A 26,680-nucleotide genomic window follows, 5' to 3' on the forward strand; every position below is an offset into this window, starting at 1 on the left:
CTGGCTCTACACAGTAAGTTCAAGGCTAGCTTGGGGAGACATAGTGAGGACTCATCTTAAAACAAACAAAAAACAGACAAATGCACTTGTTTCATCCTTAAATTAGTTTGAGTTTGCTGTGTGAACCTAAGTGAGCATGGCTGCTATTTGGAATTCTGCCCTTGAGTGCCAGGGAAGAAGGCACGCCTGCCTTCAGTAGGTCCAAGGAAAAAGAAGTATAATTGTGTTTTTATGTCTGTGACGAGGGAGCACATGAAAGCAGCCCAGTTCAGGGGTGACCATTGGTGATCTGGGGTGAAGGGTCTGTGGGAGTTCTTCATGGGATCTCAGGCCTTAGTTTTTGTTTTTGTTTTTTTTTTTTCCTGGCAGTTTCAGACAGAGGGCTGTAGGGGAGGTTGAAGTGCCCAGGCAAGTGAAGAGGGTGTGTACTGAGCAGCCCAGTGAATAGGAGCTCACTGGCAATCAATTAATTGTTCCTTTAAATGCAATTTTTTTCCTGAGCCAGAACAGAAGTCCTACTGGATAGAAAAATCTGGATAGGTAAGAGCATAAGCTACCGCTGTATAAAAGCTCAGGAAAGTTCTAGAAGGGAAATCAGATGACAGGTGGTTTTTGTTGGAGGGGATGGTGGTTAACAGATATTTGCTTGCATGTATATCTGTACACTGCATGTTGTACCTGGTGCCAGGAGGCCAAAAGAGGGTATTGCACTGTATGGAACTGGAGCTGCCGTGGGGGTACAGGGAATTGAATCCCAGTCTCTGGAAGAGCAGCCAGTGTTTTTAAACACTGAACCATCTCTCCAGCCTGAGACAGGATTAATTAATGAAGCCCAGGCTGGTCACAGACCTATACAGTCCTCTTACTTAACCCACTTTCACTGTCTGGGGTCACAGAGAGGTAGGTGCCACTGCACCTGGCTCAGAAGTCAAGCTTTTGAAAGAATTATTTATAAGGCATATACAGGATGAGCAAAAGCAAGGAAACAGAGCCATTAGGACTTTAAGACTCTCCCTAAAGGTTTCCCCAGTGTTCAGATCCTTCCTGCTGGAGAGGGACACGGTAGTTGTAATCTATTCCCTCCCATCATTGGTATTAACTTACCTTTCATTTACTAGTTTCAAAAATAATATTTTTTCTCTCTTTTCTTTTTTTATCCCCTTTCCTTTTACCTTCCCTCTCCACCTTGTCACCCCCTTCCCCTTTGAGACAGAATCTTCTGTAGCCTAGACTGCTCTTGAACTTGTTATGTAGCTCAGACTGACCTTAAACTCCTGATCCTCCTGCCTCCAGCATCTCTGCTCATAGGTTATAGGTGTGTGTGCCTGGCTACTGTTTTGTTTTCTTATTGCAAATTTGCATGCATTTATTTTCTTTTACTGTCCAAGAAGAGTTTTCTAAACATGCTTCTTTGCTAACACTTGTCCCCTTTCTTTCATGTCCATGGCGACACCATTCTCTGGAACTCAGGAGCCAGCCGAAGGTAAGAGTTCTTCACATGGTGCCTGTAGAAATTCCTGTGTGTACCCCTGAAGTATTCAAAACAGAAAACTCCTTCTCCTTGCTAGTTTATAAAAGCAGTATAAGCCTTTGGCTGTCTCATGATTCCAAAGCTGCTTATTGGCCCAGACAGGACTGGAGGACTATGGAGAGCAGTGACTTTGGCCAGCTCTTCCCAGTCTCCTAGCAACCCAACACAGATTTCTTGTGTGCCATAGATTAGCATGAAACTGATTTTTCCACAATGTGCTCACTCTGGGCCAATCCAATTCATATTGCTTCTAGGCAGTGGGGTGCTTTGCCAGACCTGTGGAGTCCTCTGATGGGACCCTCATTTTGGACTTCAGATTCCTCTAGGGTCTGTGTTTGTATCTCACATTGGAGCCAAGTCTGAGACCGCCCTTAAGTTTTCTTAATTACATTTTAAAGTTAATTGTGTGTGTGTGTGTGTGTGTTTTGCACACCCACAGCACATGTGTAGAGGTCAGAGGACAACTTTCAGGCATTGGTTCTTTTCTTATACCTTGTGGGCACCAGGGATTGAACTCAGGCTTTATGGCAGACCCCTTTTTCCCACTGAGCCAACTTTTGTGTGGGAGTGTTGACTTCTTTTGTCTTCCAAGGGTCTTTAATTTTTGAAAAATATTTTTTTATTTTATTTTATGTGTCTGAGTGTTTTGCCTTCATGCATGTATGTGTACCTTGTGCATGTCTGGTGCTCATGGAATTGAGAAGAGGATATAGGGCCCCCTGGGACTGAAGTTACAGATGATTATAAGCTACCATGTAGGTGCTAGAAACCCTGTCCTCTGCAAGAGCAGCAAATGCTCTTAAGCACTGAGCCCCCGTGGGTCTTATTCTTATATGTCCTCTTAAGTCAGCATGGAGCTTTTAACTGGACAGTTCTCTGAAGTGACTTAGAACTTCCAGGAAATTCCATTGGTCTACATTCTTGGACTTGTTTTTGTTTTACAGCCTGTGGTTGAGCTGTAACTCTATGCTGTTACTGTTGCTAAAATATGTGTAGACATGCCTTTTGGGATCCCCAATGACCTTTTAAACAGTGCATGGATATGACACTGGTCTCCTTATATGTCTGAACTTTTTCTCTGTGAAGAAGGTGCTGGGTTAATTTTGCTTTTTATTGGAACAGAAGCTGGAGACCAGTAAAGATATGAGGAAATAAAAACTTGCTATGTTTATTTAGTGAACTGTTCTCACTGCTTAGAGAAATGTATTGCAAGACAAAAAGTCTAAAAGGAGGGGCTGGAGAGATGGCTCAGCGGTTAAGAGCATTGATTGTTCTTCCAGAGGTTCAATTCCCAGCAACCACATGGTGGCTCACAGCCACCTATAATAAGATCTGGTGCCAACTTCTGGCTTGCAGAGACACATGCAGGCAAAACATTGTATATATAATAAATAAATATTTTTTTAAAAAAGTCTAAAAGGGGAAAAGCCCACATTCTTAATAGATTGCTTCCTCTGGGGTAGAGGTGTGGTTGGCAAATGGAGACCTTCATTTATTTATTTTAAAATTTATTAATTTATTTTGTATGCACACTCTCACATACTTACCCTGCCGTGTGCATGCGATGTCAAGCACTTAGGGGGTCAAAGGACAACTTTTGGGAATCAGATTTTTTTTTCACCAGTTGAGCCCTAAGAAATCAAACTCAGATCATCAGGCTTAGTGGCAAGCACCTTTAACCTCTGAACCGTCTCACAAGCTCTATTTTTATTTTATATTTTTCTGTGGAATTTGTTAGCGTGACTATGTATTTCTTTTCTGTTTATTGGAAACATTTTGGATTTAAAGAGCTAATGATTATTTAGAAAGGAAACAAGGGAGGACAGTGGGGTAGGGGACAAATTAAAATGGCCTATTCATGAAATGACATAAATGCCAAAAGGAAACCCACTGCTTTGCCCACCTAAATAAGTGTAATAATAATAATAATAAAGAAAGGAATGGAGCCAGGTGTGGGGTGCTGCAAACCTTCAATCCCAGCAGCTGAAAGGCAAAGGCAGGTGCGGATCTCTGGAAGCTTGAGGTCAATCTGGTCTCAAACAAACAAATCATTAAAGTTCAAACTCAAAAAATAGTATAATATAGTATTTGCTGCTTATAGTGGAAAACCCTAAAAGCATGAAAACCACTCAGATGGAAGGCCTGCTCTGTGTCATACATAACTTTTAGCTTTAACATCCACAAATTAGTACAATTAATCTGCTCGATTGTTGGGGCTCAAACCTGGGACTTTGTATGTGTTAGACAAGTGCTGTACCTACCACTAAGCTACAACCAAGCCCATTCCTAACTATTCAACATAGTGAACATATTGGGGTTTTTTGGTTTTGTTATTTTGTTGTTGTTGTTGTTTTGTTTTGTTTTGCGAGACAGAGTTTCTCTGTAGCTTTGGAGCCTGTCCTGGAACTAGCTCTTGTAGACCAGGTTGGCCTTGAACTCAGAGATCTGCCTGCCTCTGCTTCCCAAGTACTGGGATTAAAGGTGTGCGCTATTACCGCCCGGCCAACATATTGTTTTATGAGGGAGCAAAGCATTTCATTAGCAAGAGAAACAAACATAGTCTCTGGAAGGCAATGTTCACTGTACAATGTTTGACAAAGTGGGCAGGCTCTAAAACAGTAAGAAGATAATAGCTACATAAAAGCTGTTATCAAGACATACTTGACAGTTTTTGTTTGTATAAAATACTCATTAATTTGTATCTGCAAGTGGAGCATGCACTAAATCTAGTGTGATTATCACTGAGTTTATGAAGTTTTGGGCTAAAAGGTATTTGTAGTAATTTACAAAATTGCTAAAACTGAAAAGGGAGCCACTCAGTGTTTTTGGTAAATAAGAATACTCCTTATTAGTTTTCAGTCCTCTAAACAAGAGTCCCAAACTTCTTGAAGTTTGCTTTCTTTGACTTAAGTTGTGCTAGGTAAGTGCTGGTAAACTTGGGTAGATACTTTAAGTGAAAGAGGAGAGAGAGAGAGAGAATGACTAAGAGTGTTAATTAATTGTTGTAAGACCCTGCTTTAGAAAACCACCTCACCAAGAAGTAAAAGCAAACTTCCTTTTTATAGCTGCACACACATAGTTGCTGTCGTGCATTTTGTCTCACAGGCTTCTCTGACCATTGGAGATGTCTTCTATGTAAGGGGATCACTGTGTTGTCACTGTGGGATTATATGCATCACTAACCCCTACTCTCTGACCTCAAGTGTCAGTATTTATCTGAGGGTTTGGGCAGCTGAAACATGATCACAATGTAGCCAGGCTCCCCTGAAACTTGGCTTTTCTCTTGCCTTAGTCTCTCACGCGATGGGATTACAGGTTTGTGCCATAAGGCCTGACTAGTAAGTTATAATAATGCTATGCATTATTATAATGGCAATTGTGATGTTAAAGTTTTGTTCTTAATGCACTTTATGTTCCCTCTGCAACAGATATTTGCATATGATCACTGTTTCTGGTCCATGGATGAATCCGTCCGAGAGAAGTATGCAGGTAACTAAGCATACTGTTCTGTGCAGTTAGTAACGTGGAAGCGTCTTGTGTGTTCTCCACCCACTGCCATGGTATCATTTGGTGTAAATTTTAATCACTGTCCAGGCAACTGCTTCCAGCATTTTGTGCTGTCTAGGGACCGGGAGGCTTCAGTGAGATGTTTTTATGTGAGATGATAAATACTGTGACTGTGGGATCTCATGAGGTCTTCTAATGGAACCAGGAGCCTCATTACAGGCATGCAGACCCTTATGATGTCTGTGATGTGCTGTAGAGGGACCTGGTATAAGTAGAGAGAAACCCCACACGGGAGCCCAAGTTCTAGTCCTTAAAACCTCTGTGGTGCTAATTCTTCAGGCCTGCCAAAGCGTCTGTCTTCTCTCTGTACCACAACCCCTCTCAGTTTCCTCTTGCCCTGTTCTACTACTCCCCAAAGAGAAATGTCTCAGCCCCAGTTCTCAACAAGTTTAGGATTGTGTGACAGCCCTCTGTTCCTTGCATCCCTGACTGTCAAGGTCACGTGTTTCTAAGCAGTATCTTTTACACACTGAACATAATATTTTATTGTTTCTGATATGGTTAACAAAAAAACATTAAGGTTCCTTTGGTCTCCCTGGCCTAAGTGGTGTCTCCATGATCACCCAAATTCAGAAGTGTGATAACTGAGCTGGTAAATTAATAGAATGTGAGGCAGATGGAACACTTTGCTAGGCACAGCAACATTTGGTTCTTCTAATTTTTTTATGTGTATGATTGTTTTGCCTGCATGTGTGTGTACCACGTATATGCCTGATGCCCATGGAAGCTAGCTAGAAGAGGATGTTGGATCATTGGAACTAGAGTTTTTCATAGATGGTTTTGAGCTGCCGTGTGGATACTGAGAATTGAACCCAAGTCCTCTGCAAGAACAGCAAGTGCTCTTAACTTATGAACAATCTCCTCAGCCCCTGTTTCCAGGGTATCACTCTCTGTTCTAACTATTGTGAATTGTAAGTTGTGTAGCCTGAAATTTTCATGAGAAAAGGAAAGAAAGGAGTTGATGTGCATGATTTTTCTGAACTCTAGTACATTTTGAGTAAAAGGATGGTATGTAGTTGAACTCAGGCATATCTAGGTCCTAAGTTTAAGTTTCAGATGTTTAGGGCCAGTGAGGCAGTTCAGATGGTAAAGGTGATTGTACCAAGTCTGATGATCTGCGTTCAGTTCCAGGACCCACATGGTGGAAGGGGAGAGCCACCTGCTAACGATTGTCCTCTGATCTCTACACATGTGGCAACACATACAATAAACAGAGATTGTTGAATCTTAATTGTGGACAGTAAAATAAGCAGCTCCTGAGCTCTCTGCATTGCATGGCTTGATTTGGGTGGCCTTGTTCACGCAGGTGTTACAGGGAACCCTTTACTGTCTCTTCTCACTCTAACTAGAAATAACCTGTGGGGCAGAGGCTCTCAAGCTTAAAAATCTTGTTTGGGGATAAACAGGCAGATTGTTTCATTTTATTGAGTTTTGTTTGATTTCTTATTTGTTTGTGTGTTCTTTGCCCTTAAAATATTATTTTCCTGTCCTTTAGGTCAAGATGATGTTTTCAAGTGCCTTGGGGAAAACATCCTTCAGAATGCATTTGATGGCTACAACGCCTGTATCTTTGCCTACGGGCAGACAGGTAATGTGAACTAACACATAGTTCACACTTGAGCATCCTTCCATGAAGAAGATGAAGCCACGTTTACTGGGCTGCTTGCTTACTTACCCTGTGTTAGTTTTTCTCATAGGTGATTAAATTAGTCAGTGGCATATTTTTTTTTAAGATAGTACAATAAAATTGGGATTAAAATCCTTTTTCTTTATTGATTTTTTTATCCCTCTTCTCATGCAAATTGTTTTTTAATCTTCTTAATAATTTGCAAAGCTGTGACCATTGTGTTTATTATTGGCTGTGTCTGTATACTGTAGTTCTTTAAGGATCATGACAGAGAGAATACCATAAAGAAAGAACCCATTTCTGGTGCTGGAGAGATGGCTCAGTGATTAAGAACACTTATTGCTTTTCCTGAGAACCTGGGTTCGATTCCCAGCACCTACATAGTGGCTCAGAACTATCTGTAACTCAAGTTCCGGGGGACCTGACACCCTCTTCTGGCCTCTGCAGGCTCTAGGCATGCAAGTGGTGCACAGACATATGGGTAAAATACCCATACATATAAAGTAAAAATTAAAAAATATACTATTTATTTATTGTTTCTTTGAGACAGAGTTTCTCAGTGTAGCCTTGGCTGTCCTGTGTAGACCAGGCTGGCCTTGAACTCACAGAGATCCACCTGTCTCTGCCTCTCAAGTGCTGGGATTAAAGGTGTGCATCACTGCCTGGTCAAGAAAATATATTTTTTTTTTTTTTTTTTTTTTTGAAAATATATTTTTTAAAGAACACATTTGTTAATAGTTTACTGGGCATAACTGCAAAGGGATTTAGGATTTTATACTTCATAATTAAAGAAAGAAAACCAATTTAAAGTGAAACTAGCTGCTTTTTAAATGGTTTATCATGTGATCTGGCCAACTGGACAGGGCTCTTCATAGAACAGTCTTTATGATGGGTTTGGGCATCATGTGTTGTGCCCAAAAGAACAGAAATTCTGAGCCAGGCGTGGCAGATGCTCTCTTGCCCATGCCTCTCACCAATGGGCCTTTCTGCTTTATCATTTCCTCACTGTAAAATGTTTTTACTGTAGACCCTCTTGTAGGATTGGCATGATGGGTTACCCTGTGCACACTTTAGGAAAGGCCTGGAATGAGAACACTAGTTTTAGGTATTGTGACAGGTGACACAGCAGGACTTGTGAGGTGGAAAGCACACACTTGACTGCAAAGCCATTGGTACCCGAAGGGCGGATTACACCTAAGTGTCATGTGTGGGTTCCTGGTGGTAGGACTGAGGCGATTTAATCTTTCCCTTTTTCATTTGTGTTTTCTGGTCTGTCTATCCATCTGTCCTTCCTTCCTTTATTTCTGTCTTTTGATAGGATCTCCTTCTGTAACCCAGTCTGGCTTGGACCTTGCTATCCTCCTGCCTTAGCCTCTGGAGTGCTGGTGTTAAAGATGTGTACCATCACACAGGTTTCTGAGTCTTCTTTAAAGAATATGTATTTCTGTTACAATGGAGAAAATGCTTGTAAAAAATAGAGGGAGATTATTGTTTGTTCAGTGTACTGTTATAAGAGTAACAGTAAGTTGTTTTGCTTACTGTTTGTAAGAGTAAGCTGATTTGCCCCAAAACCCATGGGTGCCTTTGTCTTTTGTGCTTTGATTTCAGTAGTTAGGAATATCTATAATAACAGTATTGGATGATTTTAACTTACTCAGAAAACTTGAAAAATCTTGCTATGTTTTTGGCAATTTTTTTTTTTTATTTTCGAGACAGGGTTTCTCCGTAGCTTTTTTTTTTTGGTTCCTGTCCTGGAACTAGCTCTTCTAGACCAGACTGGCCTCGAACTCACAGAGATCCGCCTGCCTCTGCCTCCCGAGTGCTGGGATTAAAGGCATGCACCACCACCGCCCAGCGGTAATTTTTTTAAAATATGAAGATTATTCAAGGAGGGTCTGTCTTTTTTGTTGTTGTTGTTGTTGTTTTGTTTTTTGTTTTTTTTTTAAAAACAAGGTGTCAAGTAGTGGAGGTTGGTTTTGAACTCCTGATCCTCGTCCTCTACCTCCTGAGTGCTATATTAGAAGTATGGGTCATTATGCTGGATAAGTTTTTTTTCTTTCTAGACCATGTTTACTTTTGTTTTACACAAGTAATAGAAGTTTCTGTATGTTTCATTCTCGTTATTCTTGGATGCATTTCTTATGTGTATATTTATTATATTTTGTGCATTTGTCTGAATTCTAAAAATGTGTTATAAGTAGTAGAAATAGGGTTACCTGCCTTTAGACTTCTCCAAGAGGTGGTGATGGCTCCTTTTCCTTTCCAGGGTCTGGAAAGTCTTACACCATGATGGGCACAGCCGACCAGCCAGGACTAATCCCCAGACTCTGCAGTGGACTCTTCGAGCGGACCCAGAAAGAGGAGAGTGAAGAGCAGAGCTTTAAAGTCGAAGTATCCTACATGGAGATTTATAATGAGAAAGTTCGAGACCTTCTTGACCCCAAAGGGTAAAAGACTTGGAGGCTGGAGTGCTGGGCCTTTTTGAAACAGATTGAAACAATAATAGATTGCCTTTAGAGAAGTCTGTAATTGAACTGTAGTGGAGAGTGGTCTCGCCATGCTGTTTGTGATTTATGTTTACACGGATCAGCTTCCCACAGCCAGTTTCGGGGTCGTTGGAGCAGGCAGAGTGATGATGCAGGTCTGTACGTGTGCCACGCTGCCTCTCCTCTCATTACCCAAAGCCACAGACAAAACAGAGGTGGCGAGAGGCAGTCATTTAATACGAGTGTGCTGTAGCCTTCAGTGATTCAGCTTTTTTCTTTAGAGGCAGTAAATTTTGGGTGGATTTCTGTGGTTGGTTCCAGGTGTGAATTGAGGTGGGAGGTAAACTGGGAACTTGAACCTGGTCTCAGGGTAGTTAATCTAAAAACTCCCTCCCCTCCCAGGGTAAGAAACGCCCCTGATTTCATGGGACTGACTTTGAAAGAGAACTGCATTAGAGCATAAGGAGGTCCTTAGAATTGCTGTGCTCACCCTGTGGCCACATGGAACTGAATGAGGAGGGGGAGAGGTAGCCGAGGAACCTATGTACCTCAGGGGGGTGGGGAGATGGAGAGTGGGAAGCAAAGACTGTGGCTGTTGCTGGCTCATGTGACACCATATTAACTAGGTCACAGAGCCATGTGGGCAGGGCTTAAAGCCCAGGAGCAGATAGTGAGTTATGTTTGAGCGAGGAGGGTGGATCAGGAAAGATGATGTGAGAGACACAGAATCCCAGTGAGGCTCAATCAAGAGCAAATGGATCTCAGTACCTGACAGCCACCTTTCTTTGATAATGATCTTCAGCTGGAGCTTGAGTTGACACTTGATAGTTTGTCCACACTTTACCTATCCATTGTGTATCAAGTCATCCTTTTTTTTTAAAAAAAAGTTTTATTTATTAATTATGTATACAATATTCTGTCTGCATATATCCCTGCACACCAGAAGAGGGCACCAGATCTCATCACAGATGGTTGTGAGCCACCATGTGGTTGCTGGGAATTGAACTCAGGACCTCTAGAAAAACAGTCAGTGCTCTCAATCTCTGAGCCATCTCTCCAGCCCCTCAAGTCATTCTTATATGCCAGGCCCCATGCAGTTCAGAGGAAGAGCCATAGTATGGAGAGAATCAGTTTTGCAGACAAGTTAGAGGGGCATGCAGTCTGCTTCTCACTTGTGAGGGACGCTAACCCAAAGCAGAGTGTAAAAAGGGAAGGGGGCCTTTCCCAGAGCCAAGAGAGGATTCTGTAGAGGTGCTTGATGGTTTATATGCTGAGTAGGGGTTTGTCCACTCAGAAGTGAGACGAGACCCACTCATGTATAGGCACAGCCTTGTGGAAGTGTATGGATATCACTCATTTGCAGGATGGTCATCTTTCAGCTGGAGGGTAAGGTATGTAGAAGCCAGAGGCCAGAGATAGGTAGTCATGGCTTAGGCAGTCATATTTTGCTCCCTATGTACTTTTTAATTCAGCCTTCCTGCTTTCCTTGTATTTTGACCTCTGTGAGATGGCCAGTTTCTTTGAGATAGCTCAGACCTACCCTTCCCAGGAGCAGTCAACTGGTAGGCTTTATAGCTGTTTATGCCTGTGTTCTGTATCTCCAGCAGTTTGAAGTCTGCCAGTCAGGTGTGTTTAGTCTTTAGTGATTACTAGTTTGTTTTGCATGTAGCTTAGTGCTCAGCACATGGGCTTTGGAGTCTCACAGCTCAGGATCCTCTTGTTACTGGTTGAGCAAGTTCCTTACACTTCCTCGGCAAACTGCACAGGGAATGAATGATGCTATTTACAGCATCCCAGAGGGCTGCTGTGAAGATTGAGAGTGTGGTACACCTGAGGTCTCTGGACTTCTGGCATACAGTAAGGGCTCAACATGTGCGGGCTGTGGTGTTTTTCTATGAAAGTTCCTTGAAGATTTAAAAAAAATGGTTTGCTTTTTAATGTAAAAACTTTTGTGTGTGTGTGTGCATATGTGGAGGTCAGAAGAGGGTATGGGATGCCATGGAGTTGGAGTTAACGTAGTGAGCAGTCTGCTGTCTGTTGAGTGGAACTCCAGCCCTGAACAAGAACAGCAAACGCTCTTAACAGTTGAGTCATCTTGCCAGACCCTACAAGCATTTCTGTTTCTGAAAAGTCAAAGTAATTGGATCAGAAGTTTTAAATAAGATTTTATTTTAACCAGAGTATTTGTGAAAAATTCAATTTAAAAATGATTTTATTAAATTTTATTAATTAATAAAGTGAAGTACTTTCAACGCAATGCCCATCAAAATCCCAGAAAAATTCTTCAAAGACCTCGAAAGAATGGTACTCAACTTATATGGAAAAGCAAAAAACCCAGGATAGCCACAATAATCTTGAACAATAAAAGAACTTCTGAAGGCATCACAATCCCTGACTTCAAACTCTACTACAGAGCTACAGTACTGAAAACAGCCTGATATTGGCATAAGAACAGACAGGAGGACCAATGGAACCGAATAGAAGACCCGGATATCAATCCACACATCTTTGAATACCTGATTTTTGACAAGGAAGCAAAATATATCAAATGGAAAAAAGAAAGCATATTTAACAAGTGGTGCTGGCATAACTGAATATCAATATGTAGAAGAATGAAAATAGACCCATATCTATCACCATGCACAAAACTCAAGTCCAAATGGATCAAAGACCTCAACATAAAGCCAGCTGCACTGAACCTCATAGAAGAGAAAGTGGGAAGCACACTTGAACACAATGGCACAGGGAACCACTTCCTAAATAGAACCCCAGCAGCACAGACACTGAGAGAAACAATTAATAAATGGTACCTCATGAAACTGATAAGCTTCTGTAAAGCAAAGGACACTGTCAACAAGACAAAATGACAGCCTACGGAATGGGAAAAGATCTTCACTAACCCCACATCAGACAGAGGTCTGATCTCCAAAATATACAAAGAACTCAAGAACTTGGACACCAAAAGAACACATAATCCAATAAAAAATGGAGTATAGACATAAACAGAGAGCTCTCAACAGAGGAATCTAAAATGGCTGAAAGACACTTATGGAAATGTTCAACATCCTTGGTCATCAGAGAAATGCAAATCAAAACAACTCTGAGATTCCATCTTACACCTGTAAGAATGGCCAAGATCAAAAACACTGATGACAACTTACGCTGGAGAGGTTGTGGGGTAAAGGGAACACTTCTGCATTGCTGGTACCCCTTTGGATGTCAGTGTGGCAGTTTCTCAGAAAATTGGAAAACAGCCTTCCTCAAGACCCAGTAATACCACTTTTAGGTATATATCCAAAGGATGCTCAATCGTTCCACAACGACATGTGCTCAACTATGTTCATAGCAGCATTGTTTGTCATAGCCAGAACCTGGAAACAAACTAAATGCCCCACCATTGAAGAATGGATAAGGAAAATGTGGTACATTTACACAATGGAGTACTACACAGCAGAAAAAAAAATTAACTACATCTTGAATTTTGCAGGAAAATGTATGGAGTTAGAAAACATCATTTTGAGTGAGGTAACCCAGACCCAGAAAGACAATTATCACATGTACTCACTCATAGGTGGTTTTTAAACATAAAGCAAAGAAAACCAGCTTACATACCACAATCCCAGAGAACTTAGACAGCAATGAGGATACTAATAGAGACTCACATAGATCTAATGTACATGGGAAATAGTAGAAAAAGACAAGATCTTCTGAGTAAATTGGGAGCATCATGGGGACCCTGGGGGAGGGTTGAAGGGGCGAGGGGAGAGGCAAGAAGGGGAGCAGAGAAAAAAGTGTCGAGCTCAATAAATATCAATAAAAAATAAAATGAAGTACTGATTTTATTAATTCAGTAACTATCATGTAAAACAATGTAATCTTGTTTTGCTTGAGCATAATGTAGTATATATACATTGTCTTTAAGAACAGGGGAGCAGGGAGGTTGGAGAGCTAGATGACTTAATGCTCTTTCAAAGAACATGGGTTCAAATTCTAGTACCCACACGGTGGCTCACATCATCTCTAACTCCAGATCCAGGTCCTTTTCTGGCCTCTGTGAGCACGAGGCTTACAAGTGGCTAACAGACATAAGTGCTAATAAAACACACACATAAAAAGGAGGGGGAGGTAGTGCTGAGGAGACAGCTTACTCTGTGAGGTGCTTGCTGTGAAAGCACAGGAACCTGAATTGGATCCCTAGAACCCATGTTTAAAAAAAAAATCCATGTGTGATGGTGTGTGCTTGTAATCTAGTACCAAGGAGGCAGAATCAGGCATATCCCTGAGGCTTACAGGCTGCTGGCCTAGCTACTCATGGAATCCCAGGTCCTAGTGAGAGACCTTGTCTCAAATAATAAGGTGGAGAATATCCCAAGAGTGATTTCTGAGGTTGACCTCTGGCATCCACAGGTACACACTTGTTCATACACACGCCTACACACAGTTGAACATGCACATATACCCACCCACATACGTATACATATAAACAAAAAGGAAAATTGAAGGACTAAAAGTTAATCGCAAACTATGTGCTGTTGTAAAAGGTGAGCAGTAACCCAAATCTCGGGCTGTGTCCACTTCAGCTGAGCTCAGCACCATATTAACCACGTGGCATCATCTGCATTCATAGAACATTTTAAGTTGAACATAGGATGCTAGAAGATTCTGAATCATTAGGTAATACTAAGCTGAAAGACAGTAAGGCTTTTAGATGGCTGAGTTATTTCTTGGTTCCCCACTCCCTCAGTACCTCTGCTCGCTTCCCATATGGTGGATGAAGTAGAGATGGTACCAGGCCCCCCGTTCCCTGTACCCTGTCTCCAGGCCCCCCTGTTACTGTACTGTCTCCAGGACCCCCCATTCCCTGGACTCTGTCTCCAGGTCCCCCTCCCCCTGTAACCTGTACTGTACTCTACTAAGCCCTGTGGCTGATATCTCGCAAGTCCTCGTTGGCACTGTAGTTGTTTCTATTTTGTTAGCCAAGTGTGTTAATTCTCTGAGTGACTCTTAGATACCAGGGATTGTATAGGAACTATAGACCCCCAAAACTATTATTAATACAAGGCAAAGTCTGTTATGCAAATAAAGTTTGACCCCTGGCAGGGGTGGGCAGACAAGACAATTGACAGGAAAGATTGTAAAGGAGCATGGGCGTCAGCTGAGGGGCATGAACCTTAGGCACCAAAAACTACCACAGAATTTTAAACATTCTAACTCATTTATTTTGAAAACGTAGTATCTTTTGTTGGCCAAACAAACACATAATACAGATAAAACACTATCATCACCTAAGATTTCACTGTTAGTAACTACTCTTTTTAAAAATAATTTTAATTGACAATACTTTCCTCTATAGATTACAGTGGGCTATTTTGGGATATGTAGACACTGTGGAACAGCTTCCTCAATTTAACTAATTTATTTGTTACCTCAATTGTCATTTTATTGCTGTGGTATGAAACCCATTTCCAGCAATTTTGAATTATGATTACACAGTGACTGACTGGAGTCACCATGCTGTTTGTGGGTCTCAGACTTTTCCCATCCTGACTGAAACTTGGTGCCCTTTAGCCAACATCTGGACAGGTGTTCCTAGTACTTTGCTGAAAGCCTTGAGAGTGCCACAGCTGCAAGCTTGCTGGGAGATTTGTTTTAGAAACTAATGAACATTTGCTTCTTGTTTTATTGAATCTCTTGTGCATTTATTGAAACAGCCATTCTTCTCCCTTTTCTCTAGTGTGATAAAGTGTGCAGACCCTCTTGTTAGAACAACCAGGCAAGCCTTAGATAAGCTCAGTCTTGTGTCTTTTAAATCGCTGTGAGAGCCATTTGTTGTCTTTGTTTCTTTGTTCACTGCTAAGCTACGCCTGTGGTTTTTCTGTCTTAGTGCCGATTCTGGGATAGACAAGGAGATTGTTGGTATTTATTTGACTCTGCATTCTTCGTGGTAGTAACTAGACTTCCCACGCTTACCCTTTTGAGCCATGTGGTATTTTACCATATTTTCAAGCTTTTCTTCCCAGCAAGGGTTTTAAAGTTAGGTTTAAATCCTCGAGGAATCCAGTCAGCTCCTCTGCTCTTTGGGGGGTTCCGTCTTGAAAGAAGTGTACATTTCTATGAAGCACAGTCGAGTCCTTCTAAAAAAGGTCATCACTAATGGATCACATCTCTGTCATGAACAGAAGCCGTCAAACTTTGAAAGTGAGAGAGCACAGTGTGTTGGGACCATACGTGGATGGACTTTCTAAACTGGCTGTCACAAGCTACAAGGTAACAGCATTCTTTATATAAGCTGCTTCAATTTACTGTAATTTTGGCTCATTACATGTCTTTGTATTCTAAAACTTTTATTATTTTTATTATATGTATGAGTGTTTGCCTGCATGTATTCCTGCGTACCATGTGTGTGCCTGGTGCCTCTGAGGCCAGAAGAGGGCATCAGATCCCCTGGAACTAGAGTTACAGTTATGAGCTGTTATGTGGCTGCTGGGAATCGAATTCATGTTTTCTGGAGCTATCTCTCCAGCCCTGTATTATATTTTTAAAATTAAATTTACAATACCAGCATTTAGTAACTCATAGAAACTAGGCAGTAAATGTCACCTAGTTACAATGGGGCCTCTGGGTCATCACAACTGATGGATCTAGGATGGCCTTGGGAAAGTTCTGGAAAGGGTTTTGCCTGTGTTGCTATTTTTGCAGCTAATGATTTTACTTTGAGAGTATTTGTTATGTTAATTTTTTTTACTAAGTACCATTCTTTTTAATTTATACAGCGGAATTTTTCATAGATGTTTGGCAGTTTTAAGATTATGTTCAAGTATATACATCATAAAAACATACCAGGATTTTAGTAATGTTTCTGTATGGATTGTTAGATGTTTTGTTGTTATGTATCCTTAGTGTCTAGGAAGTACCTGGCATATGGTAGATGTTTTCAATATACATATGAGTGAATTAAAGAATAAGCAGTGATTTAAACTATCCTTTCCTGTGGGGGGAAAATGTCTGAAATAGGTAGTCTGAGGCTGGTGTCACGACTCCAAGCTGTTGGTAGGGACCTCAAGTCCTTCCCTTCTCCACAGGGAGATGCTGTAATCCCAGCCTCTTACATTCCTAATGCCTCTTACAGCAGAGCTATGATGGCATGCCTGCTTCCATTAAGGAGGATCACCCAGATGGTCTGTGTTACACTTTAGTTAATCATGTGGCCAGGCTGGGCTGCAAAGACATCTGGGAAATGCAGCCTCTTGGTTCTGCCACAGCCGACTCAGCAGAAGAGAGGGCTCCTTCACTGGAAAGAGCAGCGGGTGGTGGGAGGCAGCTGGGCAGCAGTTTTGCGTGCTCCATCTCTCTCAGTCCTCATTTCACAGATCCTTGTCGATGACTTTGCTATGTGTGTGTATTTGTTCTTTATTGCTTGTGACCCAGGACCTTGTCACACCAAGCAAGCCCATCGCTCCTGGGCTCCATTCCCAGCCCAGTGATGATAATTTGTGTTGTAATTAATGAAGCTAAGGTTGGATTGCTCTAGTCACTTTCAGAGCTTGTAACTCTTGGGAGTGAGGAAAAGACAGGGTCTCACTGTGTCATCCTGGATGCCCTGGAACTCCTGTGTAGACCAGGCTGACCTCAAACTACCAGAGATCCACCTGCCTCTGCCTCCAGAGTGCTAGGATTAAAGGCGTACACCGCCACCATCACCACCTGGCTGGGGTAAATCTTTTTTATTTTTTGCTTTTTAGATAACTTGTTTTAATAGCATAAACTTGTGTTGCTTTTTACAACTAAATGTACTTAATTTTGTTTTTAATTTCTGGAGTAGGTGAATATCAGCATCTCATGTCACTCAAAGTATTGTTTCTAATGTTGTGTATGGCACTGTAGTGTCCATGCAATTACATATACTACGGTCCTGTAGCGCCTGTACTAAGTGTACTGTGGTACTATGTCTGTAGCCCACACAGGGACAGTTCGCAAGCCGGACAAGGTGTTGGAGATTGAAACATACAAAGAGACAGAGACAGAGACATGGGTCATCCTTGAATTCCCCAAGAATGCCCCCTTTATTGTGTTCAGGGGCAGCTTATAGATGGCTCTGGCCACGCCCCAGCTCTCTGGATCTTTGGGTTGCAGTCCCATCAGAAACCACTCCCCTGCCATCGGGCTCATGCTCGGAGTAGCTGCAAGCATAGGAAAGACAAGCTGTTTGTTCTGGCACAAGAAATTCAGGGTCTGGGGGACCACAGTCCCCAGCATGGCACATCTGTGATTCAGTACTGTGGAAATAGAGGCAGGAAGATCACAACGTTGAGGCCAGCCTGGGCTACCTTGTAAGATCCCATCTGTGGGTTGAAGGAATCTAAGTTCTAGCTTTTCTGTGTCAAAGCTGCCATTTATTCCCGCGTCTGCAGTAAATAATGTACTTTACTTGTTTCTCAGAAACAGTGTGAGCTGTTGTATTCTCGCTGGAAAACAAAATGTAGCTCTAAGAACTTGGGTGCTCGTGCTAGTATGGGAGAGTCACACTTACTCACAAATAACCAATGCATGCCTGTAACCTGTTTCCACTTAGGATATCGAGTCTCTGATGTCCGAGGGCAACAAGTCTCGCACAGTTGCTGCAACCAACATGAATGAGGAAAGCAGCCGGTCCCACGCAGTCTTCAAGATCACCCTGACACATACTCTGTACGATGTGAAGTCTGGGGTGAGTAGCTTCCGAAGTGATTATGGCTCATCCTGTTCTCTCTGATGGTAGCTGTTGGTCAGGACTAGGGACAAAGGTCCTGACTGGAATAGAAGCTGAGTGAGGTGCTGCAGTGCTGTTGGAGCACCCCAGTAACTCTAGGAGTCACTCCTAAAACCACAGGGACACTACAGCTGCAGTCAGGAGTGCAGAAACTGCTTCTGTCAGTGCAGCTGCCTCTTAGCACCCTGGAAGTTGTAGAATGTCCTGGGAAACCTCAGATTCCATGACCTGCCTGATGGTAGAAAAAAAGCCAGGAAAGACACTTGGCTTCTGCTTTCCAGTCGTTAGCAAGAGGGTCTGAAAGTCCCTGAGGCCTGGCTGCAGGGGAATCTTGGGCTAGGCCTGAGACCTTCCCCCACCCCACTCCTGAGAGAGGGCAGTGACCACAGCAGCTGTGCATTTACACCCTGATGCGGGCTGTCTGCTGCAGCCTGTGTTGGGGAAGCATGCCATAAGATCATTAGACTGTGTAGAGCACCCTTGCAGCGCTCGTTTGGGACCCTGTGAAGACTCAGGGCTTCTGCATGTTGGGAACATCTCTGCCGACTCACTCCCTGTTCTCTCCTGTCATGTGAAGACTGACTTACGATATCCATCCCTCAGGACCTCAGTTTTGAATACTGGAAGCCAGAATCACCTCCTGGCTGGGTGCTCCACATTGGTAGTGTTTTTCCTTGCTGAAAAATCACTTTTTCCTCCATCACATCCAGATCAGTGTTAGAGACAAAGTTACTTGTTTTTGAGTTCCTTTTTAGTGTAAAGCAAAACAAAGCAAATACCACATTGAAGACTTTTTTAAAAGTCCTTTTGATTTGGAAAGCAAAATATTCTTTTGTTATGTTTATTTTATGGAAATATTGTATTTTTTGCAGTACTGAGAACAGAACCCAGGGTCTTCTGCATGTTAGGTAAACATCTGCCACTGAGCTACATTCCCAGCCAGATGATAATATAGATTTTAAAGGGAAGTTTTCAAAATAGTCGAATCTGCAGATCCTAACGTTGCTTTCTCACAATTTCTGTTTTGATGATGAGGTAAAATAGAAAACTTGTCACGAGTTTGTGATCTGGTGGAATGAAACACCACTGTCTAAGACCATAGCTGATGGTAGAAAACTAAAGCCAGTAGATTCAAGGAGAAAATGTTTTTGACTTTTTGAACAATTTTAAACAAGAATGTAACTATATTGTCTCTAGATTACTGGCTAATATTTGTGAAATTTTAAGTACAGTTTCAAATCATTAATCTTTTGATCTTAAGAGCATTTTTTTGTATACATCTCTGAAAATTTTACCAATCTCTCCAAAATGTCCCATTTTGTAGCATTTTTCCTGAGGCCATCAAGTCCCTTGTTTGCTAACTACCGGGTTAGCAAATTCTGTCAGTTTTGTGCTAGGTGCTGTTTTTCTGCAGTGCACAGCAGCAGTACAAATGAGACGATAAGCTGTTCGAAGGAGCCGGCCTGTTTTTGGCATTCATTAGCTGTTTGCCAGCATGTGTCGATTTTCTTTGCAGACATCTGGAGAGAAAGTGGGCAAGCTGAGCTTAGTGGATTTAGCTGGGAGCGAACGAGCCACAAAAACTGGAGCTGCGGGCGACAGGCTGAAGGAGGGCAGCAACATCAACAAGTAAGCTTCCCAGAATCACGTTCTTGAATTGCTTTACAGAGTTGACCGAAAAATAGGGGAACATCTGTGGGTATTGCAGTAAGATGATTCTGGAATGATTGAGGCAATGATGAACAAGCAGTTTGGATTTTTTCCCTAGTGTTTCCCATGAGTCAGGCTCATTTTCTCATCTGTGGAGTTGTTGATAGGATCGAGGAGCACAGCCCTCAGTCAAGTCAGGGCTTCTCAACAATACCCCTATTGACACTAGATGACTCCTTGTCCTTGGGGGTGGAGGATGCTGTGCATTGTGGGATGTTTGGTAGACTCCCTGGCATCCACTCACTAAGAGATGACCCCCAGTTCTGACAACCCAGTCTCTTCTTTTTGACTTACTGTTACCTATGGAGCATAGTCATTCTCCTCTTGAGGACCGCTGGCCTGCAATGGAGAGAAGGCCAGTGACCATCCATCTCTGAGTGAATGTGCCAGCCACATTGGGTTGCCCCTTTAGGTCTGCTGTTGTGTTTGTCAGAGTGTCAGAAGCAAGACTTTACTAAGTACTGCTTCACCTGCCAACTATATCAATGCATATGGTTCTCCCTCAGGCTGAATCGTTACCTCTTCATGGAATCAAGTCTTCCCTGCCCTCAGGGTTCCCACAGCCATGAGTCAGGCAACAAATGGGGACTGTGGAACACTTCTCCAATATGGAATCTGACTGACTTGTGCAAATGTGTTTGTTAGCACTATTGCTTTAATTGGTATTTTACCTTGTGGATTCTTCTTGAAGATGTTCATTGTTTATTTTATCTTTACCTGAAGTTTTACACTTCATATATTTTATCTGCAAATATGAAAAACAAATAACGCTAAGCATTTTTATTGCTGCAAGTGGCACAGATGGACAGCAGCCTCTAGGAGCTCAGGCTGACCACAGCGTGCTGACCACAGCGTGCTGACCACAGCGCTCCTCACATGCAGACACAAGGGCACCTTGCTGTCCATTCTTGCGACTAATGTGACATTTGATATGTTTTGGTTTAGATAATTGTGGTTTTTGTTCCATGCAGGTCTCTCACAACCCTGGGTCTGGTTATCTCGGCCCTAGCTGATCAGGGCGCTGGCAAAAACAAAAATAAGTTTGTTCCCTACCGGGACTCAGTTCTCACATGGCTTCTCAAGGTGAGTCATCTTCTTTGTCCTTCATTAGCCTACTTTCTGTGGTTAGCAGAAAGGAAGAGTAAAGAGTGGTTCATCTCCTCCAGGTACCTTTCCTCCACCTGTGTTCAGGCTAGTAGCTGCCTGGGAAAGGGTGTTAGCTACACAGTGGCCCCTGGAGCTGGAATGGGCAAGAAAGACCTAGTGCTGAGGGAACAGTGTTGACACTCAGAATCCACTGACTGGCACCTGCTCCAAGCTTTATTTTCTCTACCATTCTCCCCCCGAGCCTTTGGTTTCTTTCCCTCTGGAAAGCTGCTGAATATAGAGTAGAGCACACAGCTATTTCTCTGTTAGCATGAACTAGGGACAGGAATGTGGAAGGAAAACCTCCATGAAGTGCCGTGAGGGAACAGGAGGAAATGGAGACCCTTGCCCCCAGTGAGGGTGAGCATGGAGGCTCAACTTACAAGTTTGGAGGGGATTTCACAATAGACCCCTGGGGTCTTCTGGAGGTGGTGTGGGGAGGGACATCAGGCTGGGTGTTAGAGCATGTAAATTAGGTGACAGCTTTACTAAGGTGTGGTGTGGACAGAGCTTTTGCTTTTCTAATACTCACCATGGTCCATTGAGAATAGAGAAGCAGGGGCAATGGCACATGGTTCAGAACGAGTTCTCCTCTTCTAGATGACCTGAGTTCAGTTCCCAGCATCTGTGTAGCACAGTTCACAGTTGCCTGAAACTCCAGTTCCAGGGCATCTGACACCATTTACTGGCTCCCAAAGGTGCTGAACTCACCTGCTTAAATCCACACAGAGACACACACAATTAAAAGCAACAATAATAACAACCAAAAGAAAGACAGAAATAACTTTGGTGCCTGGCGTAGTTTAGTAATGGCTCATTTTCTCATTGGTAAGAACGTACCGTACTTACTGTTTCTTACTATAGTGAAACAGGGGCCTCAGGGAGTAAAGGATGCCACAGCCGACTGAGTCACTGCCAAGGGATCTATTCCTCCCTACTGTACATACTCAGTACATCCTCCTCCTCCTCCTCTTCTTCCCTCCACCCCTGAGACAGGGTTTTCTCTGTGTAGTCCTGGAACTCTCTCTGTAGACGAGGCTGGCTTTGACCTCAGAAATCTGTCTACTTCTGCCTCCCAAGTGCTGGGATTAAAGGTGTGCACCACCACTGCCCAGGTACCTTCAGGTTCTTAGCATCTTTTCTGCATCTCTGCACACCTTTGAAATATTGTTTATATAACTGCAGTAAGTTTAGCAGAAGTCTAAGACTAAAATTGGGTGCATTGCTGTACTAGAAAATCAAAAAAGATGGCTTCCTTTGACAAAAAATGCAATAAAATGTGGAATTTTAAGCAGGAGGCAAGAAAAATTTTGATAATTAAAAATCTCTTGTAAACTGGGTATACCTATAATCCTAACCCTAAGGAGACTGAGGCAGAAGGATTGCCTCCAGTTTTAGGCCAGCTGGTTTACATAACAAGCTCTTGTCTCTCCTGACTCCCGAAGAATTGCTTTTGAATGAGTACTATAGACATTTCAGTACCAGGAAGTGTTCAGGAATTAGCTTACATTGCTCGCGGTTTCAGAAGGAGAATCTGGTAAGTTTCTTCTCCCTCAGACTGCCATAGAGGTGTTTCCAGTCATGCATGGCCATTTCCTTGATGTGCCTGATTTAAAATGAGAATCTACATGGCCCCTGTGACTTCAGTTAAGACAGCAGGCGTTCTCCTCTTGTTGGTTCAGTTGGCTGCCATTAATTACAAAGTAGTTGTCGCCCCTGTTTAAGGAGAATTGGGGCACAGGCAGCCATGTCTGCTCTGACTGGTTTGTGCGAGGTGGTGCTCCTTAGTAAAGATTCATTAAGAGGCTGCCCACTGATTTTTCGTGGTTTTTGATCAAAAGTAACTTTCATAATATGTGAAGAATGAACCAAAGTAGCCACTTTACCTTTTTTTTTTTTAAATTAAATTTAGTCTGTAATTGCAACTTCTTTGTGGCACTTCAGGTTAAAAATAACGCGTGTTTATTTGGTTTCTGTCGTTAATTTTTTTTTCCCTTAAAGATTTGAATTATCAGCTGAGCGGTGGTACTTGCCTTTAATCCCTGCACTTGGAAGGCAGAGGCTGGTCGATCTCTGTGAGTTCAAGGCCAGCCTGGTCTAGGAGTGAGGGCCAGGACAGGCTCCAAAGCTACACAGAGAAACCCTGTCTCAAAAAACAAAACAAAACGAAAGAGACTTGAAATATCTTTTTTATCTCATATTTGACTTTTGCACCAAGAACCTAAGGAGGGCTTTAAAAACTTACCCCGGAGATGTAGTGGTTTGCCTTCCACCCCACCCAGCGCATGAATTCTCAGTTCATTTGTAAGTGGGCATTAGGCTGCTGCCTTGTCCTCTTAACTCATAGTCCGCCCCAAGCCCCACCTTTCAGTGTTGGTGTGAGATTTGCATACCCCTCTGCCAGATTTCTCTTGAATGACTTCCTTTGAGTCTATAAAAAAATGGCTCACTTTTTTTTTATTTTTTTGCCTTTTTTAAAGATTTGTTTTTTATGTATTCACTGTTCCTCCTGTATGTATGCCTGCAGGCCAGAAGAGGGCACCAGATCTCATTATATACTGTTGTGACCACTATATGGTTGCTGGGAATTGAACTCAGATCCTCTGGAAGGGCAGACAGGCTCTTGATCTCTGAGTCACCTCATCAGCCCCACTTTTTTTTGTAAAACTTTTTATTGATTCTTTATGAATTTCATATCATGCACCACAATTCCACTCATCTCCCTATCCTATATCTTGTATCCTTCGTTCTTGCAATCTTGCCCACAAAGAAAACAATATAATAAAAATTAAAAATTAAACAATAAAAATGCAAATTAAAGGAAAAAATCTCTGAGTGGAATCCGCAGTGTGTCACTGTGTGCCACCCTTTTGAAATGGCTCAGCTTTTAAGGAAACGGATGTGTGTAGAGGTGTGCTGGAGGTCAGCCTTGGGTGTCATTCTCAGGAGCAATGCTTCTTGACCTTTGAGCCAGGGTCTGTCACTGGGATCTGAGTGCCCAGTGTGCCCCAGAGAGGTGCCTGACTCCCCACTGGCTGCCATTACCCGGCTTTTTATGTAGGTGCTGGATCACACTCAGGCTCTTACGTTTGGGTGTTACAGCTTTTACTGACTGAGCTATCTCCCCCGCATCTAATTGCTTATCTTTGACAAGATGCGCATGTTTGGTTTGTGTTTGAATGCCATTTACACAATATTTGTGCTACGCACTTGATGTTTATCTCTGTCTATGTGTGGGTCTCTTAACCCCATGTCTGGTAACGTGTGCCCAGGTCACACTCTGTGAGAGCTAACCCCCACTTTTATTCTTAATGTCAGTTCCTAGTGGGTGTCATGTAGACCTCTCACCTAGCTGACAACCACTTCCTTTGGACTTTTTTGTCCAACCCATTCTATACAATTTCTGAATTCACCAGAACTTTAAGTCTCTTCCAGTCCTCCAGTCCCCTAGAATCAAGGTCAAGTTCTTCCTTGAGTGCCTTACAAAGGCCCGCTCTAGCTGACCTTTCCTCCTAGCTTTTGTCTTCTGCTCTCCGGTGTGGTAGATTCTAGTTGGTGCAGATAGCTGTCTTAACTTTTCTTACTTTAGGGCTTTGGTTTTTTTTTTTTTTTTTTGTTTTGTTTTGTTTTTTCAAGATTGGGTTTCTTTGTGTAGCTCTGGCTGTCTTGGAACTTACTCTGTAGAACAGACTGGACTTGAACTCAGAGAGATCCGCTTGCCTCTGTCTCCTGAGTGCCTTGGTTAAAGGCCTGTGCTGTAGTTACTTCCATCTCTCCTGGCTCTCTCTCTTGTGCCTGCCAGTGCTGGTTCACCTGGAGGTCTGCAGTGTCATCTCTTCTGGGTTCTTCCCTCTCTTTGTGGTCAGACCCTGGATCTAACTCTCCTACAGCATTGCCTTTCCCATTAGATGGCAAAGCTCATGAGAGGGAAGAGCAAGTAATCCCAGCTCTGCTCTGAACTAGCACTCTGACCTTCCATGAGAATTTCAGCCTTTCTGGGACTCAGCTTCTTAGCTGAACAATGAAGTAATTTGATTAGACAGCTTCAGTGTTCTTTCAACTTGAAAAGAAAAATTCTGACTTCTAAAATGAGATTTCTTTCTAGTGTCCATTTAATTTGCATTGCCACATTGGAAACAAAGCTGGTCTGATTTGCTTAAAGAGTAAACAATAAACTGTAAACTCTTTCTTGGATGCCTGCCCATTCTTTTGTTACAGTTTCCTTTTCTTTCAAGGCAATATGAGCATTTTGCTGCTCCATGGTCATTTAGTAAATCAAGCCTGGGGTGCCAGTTTCCTTTTCTCAGCCTAAACACAGCGGCCGCTTGCTTTTGCTCCTGGTGGTTATGGTTACAGTCCCATTTGTCGTCCATGCTTGGCGTGTCCATGGGCAGACTGCTGTAGTCCTAAGTGGGATATGTGGCATTGCTGATGGGTGGAACTGCAGCCCTTGAGACTTTCTGTCCCATCTGAATGTCATTAATCTGCATGGGACTCCACAGACAAACCTGGAGCATTGACAATGTGACATCAGCGTCTAGGAGTGAAAAGAGAGTCAAGCAGTCCTGGCTTGTACTCCCGGAAGTCCAGATTGGTTACATTTCCTGCCTTTCTATAAGTGAGAACTTACTTTCTTCAATATAATTATTTCTGCTTTCTTTGAAAAACTAAGTTTTCAGTAATGGATGAGTAAGCATACATACTGTCTGTGATTGAGCTGTTGATGCCTTGGGAATTAATTTTGTTTCTAATATCAGGACAGAATAATTTGGAGCAGTGTCGGCCCTTAGTCCTGAAGTGGCTGTGTGGGAGGAAGGAGAGGTCTGTTTGGAACTGGGGTAGAGTGCTGCCCAGTCTGCTGGTTCTGAATTGTTAGGCAGGTTGTTGATGGTTGTGTCTTGTTTGTTTTTGTCTGTTTTCATTTAGAACAAGCCTGTTTTCTCACTAGTAGGGTGGGGGTACTAAGTGAATTCAAAAAAAGGCAAAGAACTGTGTAAAACTACAAAAATTTCTAACAAATTTTATGTGTGTTAAAATTAGAAAAGCTGTATTTCAGAATTAAGAGTTTTCTGAAGACGAATATTGGCCAAAGTCAGCCTTCTTGTGATGTAGTGAACGTTTCTCTGGATTTTGAGACTGTCATTCATTGGGATTGCATTTCTGAAAGGGAATATTGAATCTTTATGTGTTCGTGTATGTGCAGGGCCATGTGCATGCATGTGTGCATGTGGAGGCTAGATGACTCTTGGGTGGTGTTCCCCACATTCTGTGTAGCTTTCAAGTCATTTAAAATATTTTTATTGTATGTATATAATGTTTGCCCATGTGAGGTTATATGCATCACAGACATGTAGGAGCCAGCAGAAGACATCAGAATCCCCTGAAACTGGAGTTATTGGCAGTTGTGAACCACCTTGTAGGTACTGGGAACTGAACCCAGGTTTTCTGTGAGAGCAGTAAACACTCGGAATTCCTGAACAATCTTTCTAGTTCTCACCTATTTCAAGACGGGGTCTCTCGCTGGCTTGGGTCTCATCTAGTGATCAGGCTGACCAGGAAGTCCCAGGGATCTGCTTTTCCTCCACCTACCCAGCACTGGGATTGCAAGTGCGCATTATCATGGTTAGCTTTTTTTTTTTTTTCCTATGTAATCATGGCTTCCTGGAACTCACTCTGTAGACCAGGCTGGCCTCTTAACTCACAGAGATCTGCCTGCCTCTGCCTCCCCAGTGCACCACTGCTGGCCTGGTTTAGTTTTTTTATGATGCTTCCATGCCTTGCATGGTATGGTAATAATGCCTGCAGTTATCCACCCTCCTGTAACAAATTATACCCAACGAGCTAGCAGGACCAGCAGTCACCAT

General features: G+C 42.6%; 1 protein-coding gene across 4 annotated transcripts in view; it reads left to right on the plus strand.

Annotated features, from left to right (window-relative positions):
• Positions 1-26,680, plus strand: part of Kif13b (kinesin family member 13B) — a 147,693-nt gene that overhangs the window by 46,316 nt on the left and 74,697 nt on the right. For 2 of the 4 annotated variants that reach the window (XM_075949952.1, XM_075949953.1), the window contains exons 3-10: positions 1,471-1,483; positions 4,960-5,020; positions 6,594-6,686; positions 8,992-9,172; positions 15,391-15,478; positions 17,784-17,918; positions 19,477-19,589; positions 20,642-20,753. In XM_075949952.1, the coding sequence (XP_075806067.1) occupies positions 1,471-1,483; positions 4,960-5,020; positions 6,594-6,686; positions 8,992-9,172; positions 15,391-15,478; positions 17,784-17,918; positions 19,477-19,589; positions 20,642-20,753 (796 nt within the window). The remainder of the gene's footprint in view (positions 1-1,470; positions 1,484-4,959; positions 5,021-6,593; positions 6,687-8,991; positions 9,173-15,390; positions 15,479-17,783; positions 17,919-19,476; positions 19,590-20,641; positions 20,754-26,680) is intronic. The other 2 variants (XM_075949955.1, XM_075949954.1) reach the window with 1 other exon arrangement.

This window comes from Microtus pennsylvanicus, chromosome 15 (assembly GCF_037038515.1).
Source record: "Microtus pennsylvanicus isolate mMicPen1 chromosome 15, mMicPen1.hap1, whole genome shotgun sequence".
NCBI classification, from domain to species: Eukaryota; Metazoa; Chordata; class Mammalia; order Rodentia; family Cricetidae; genus Microtus; species Microtus pennsylvanicus.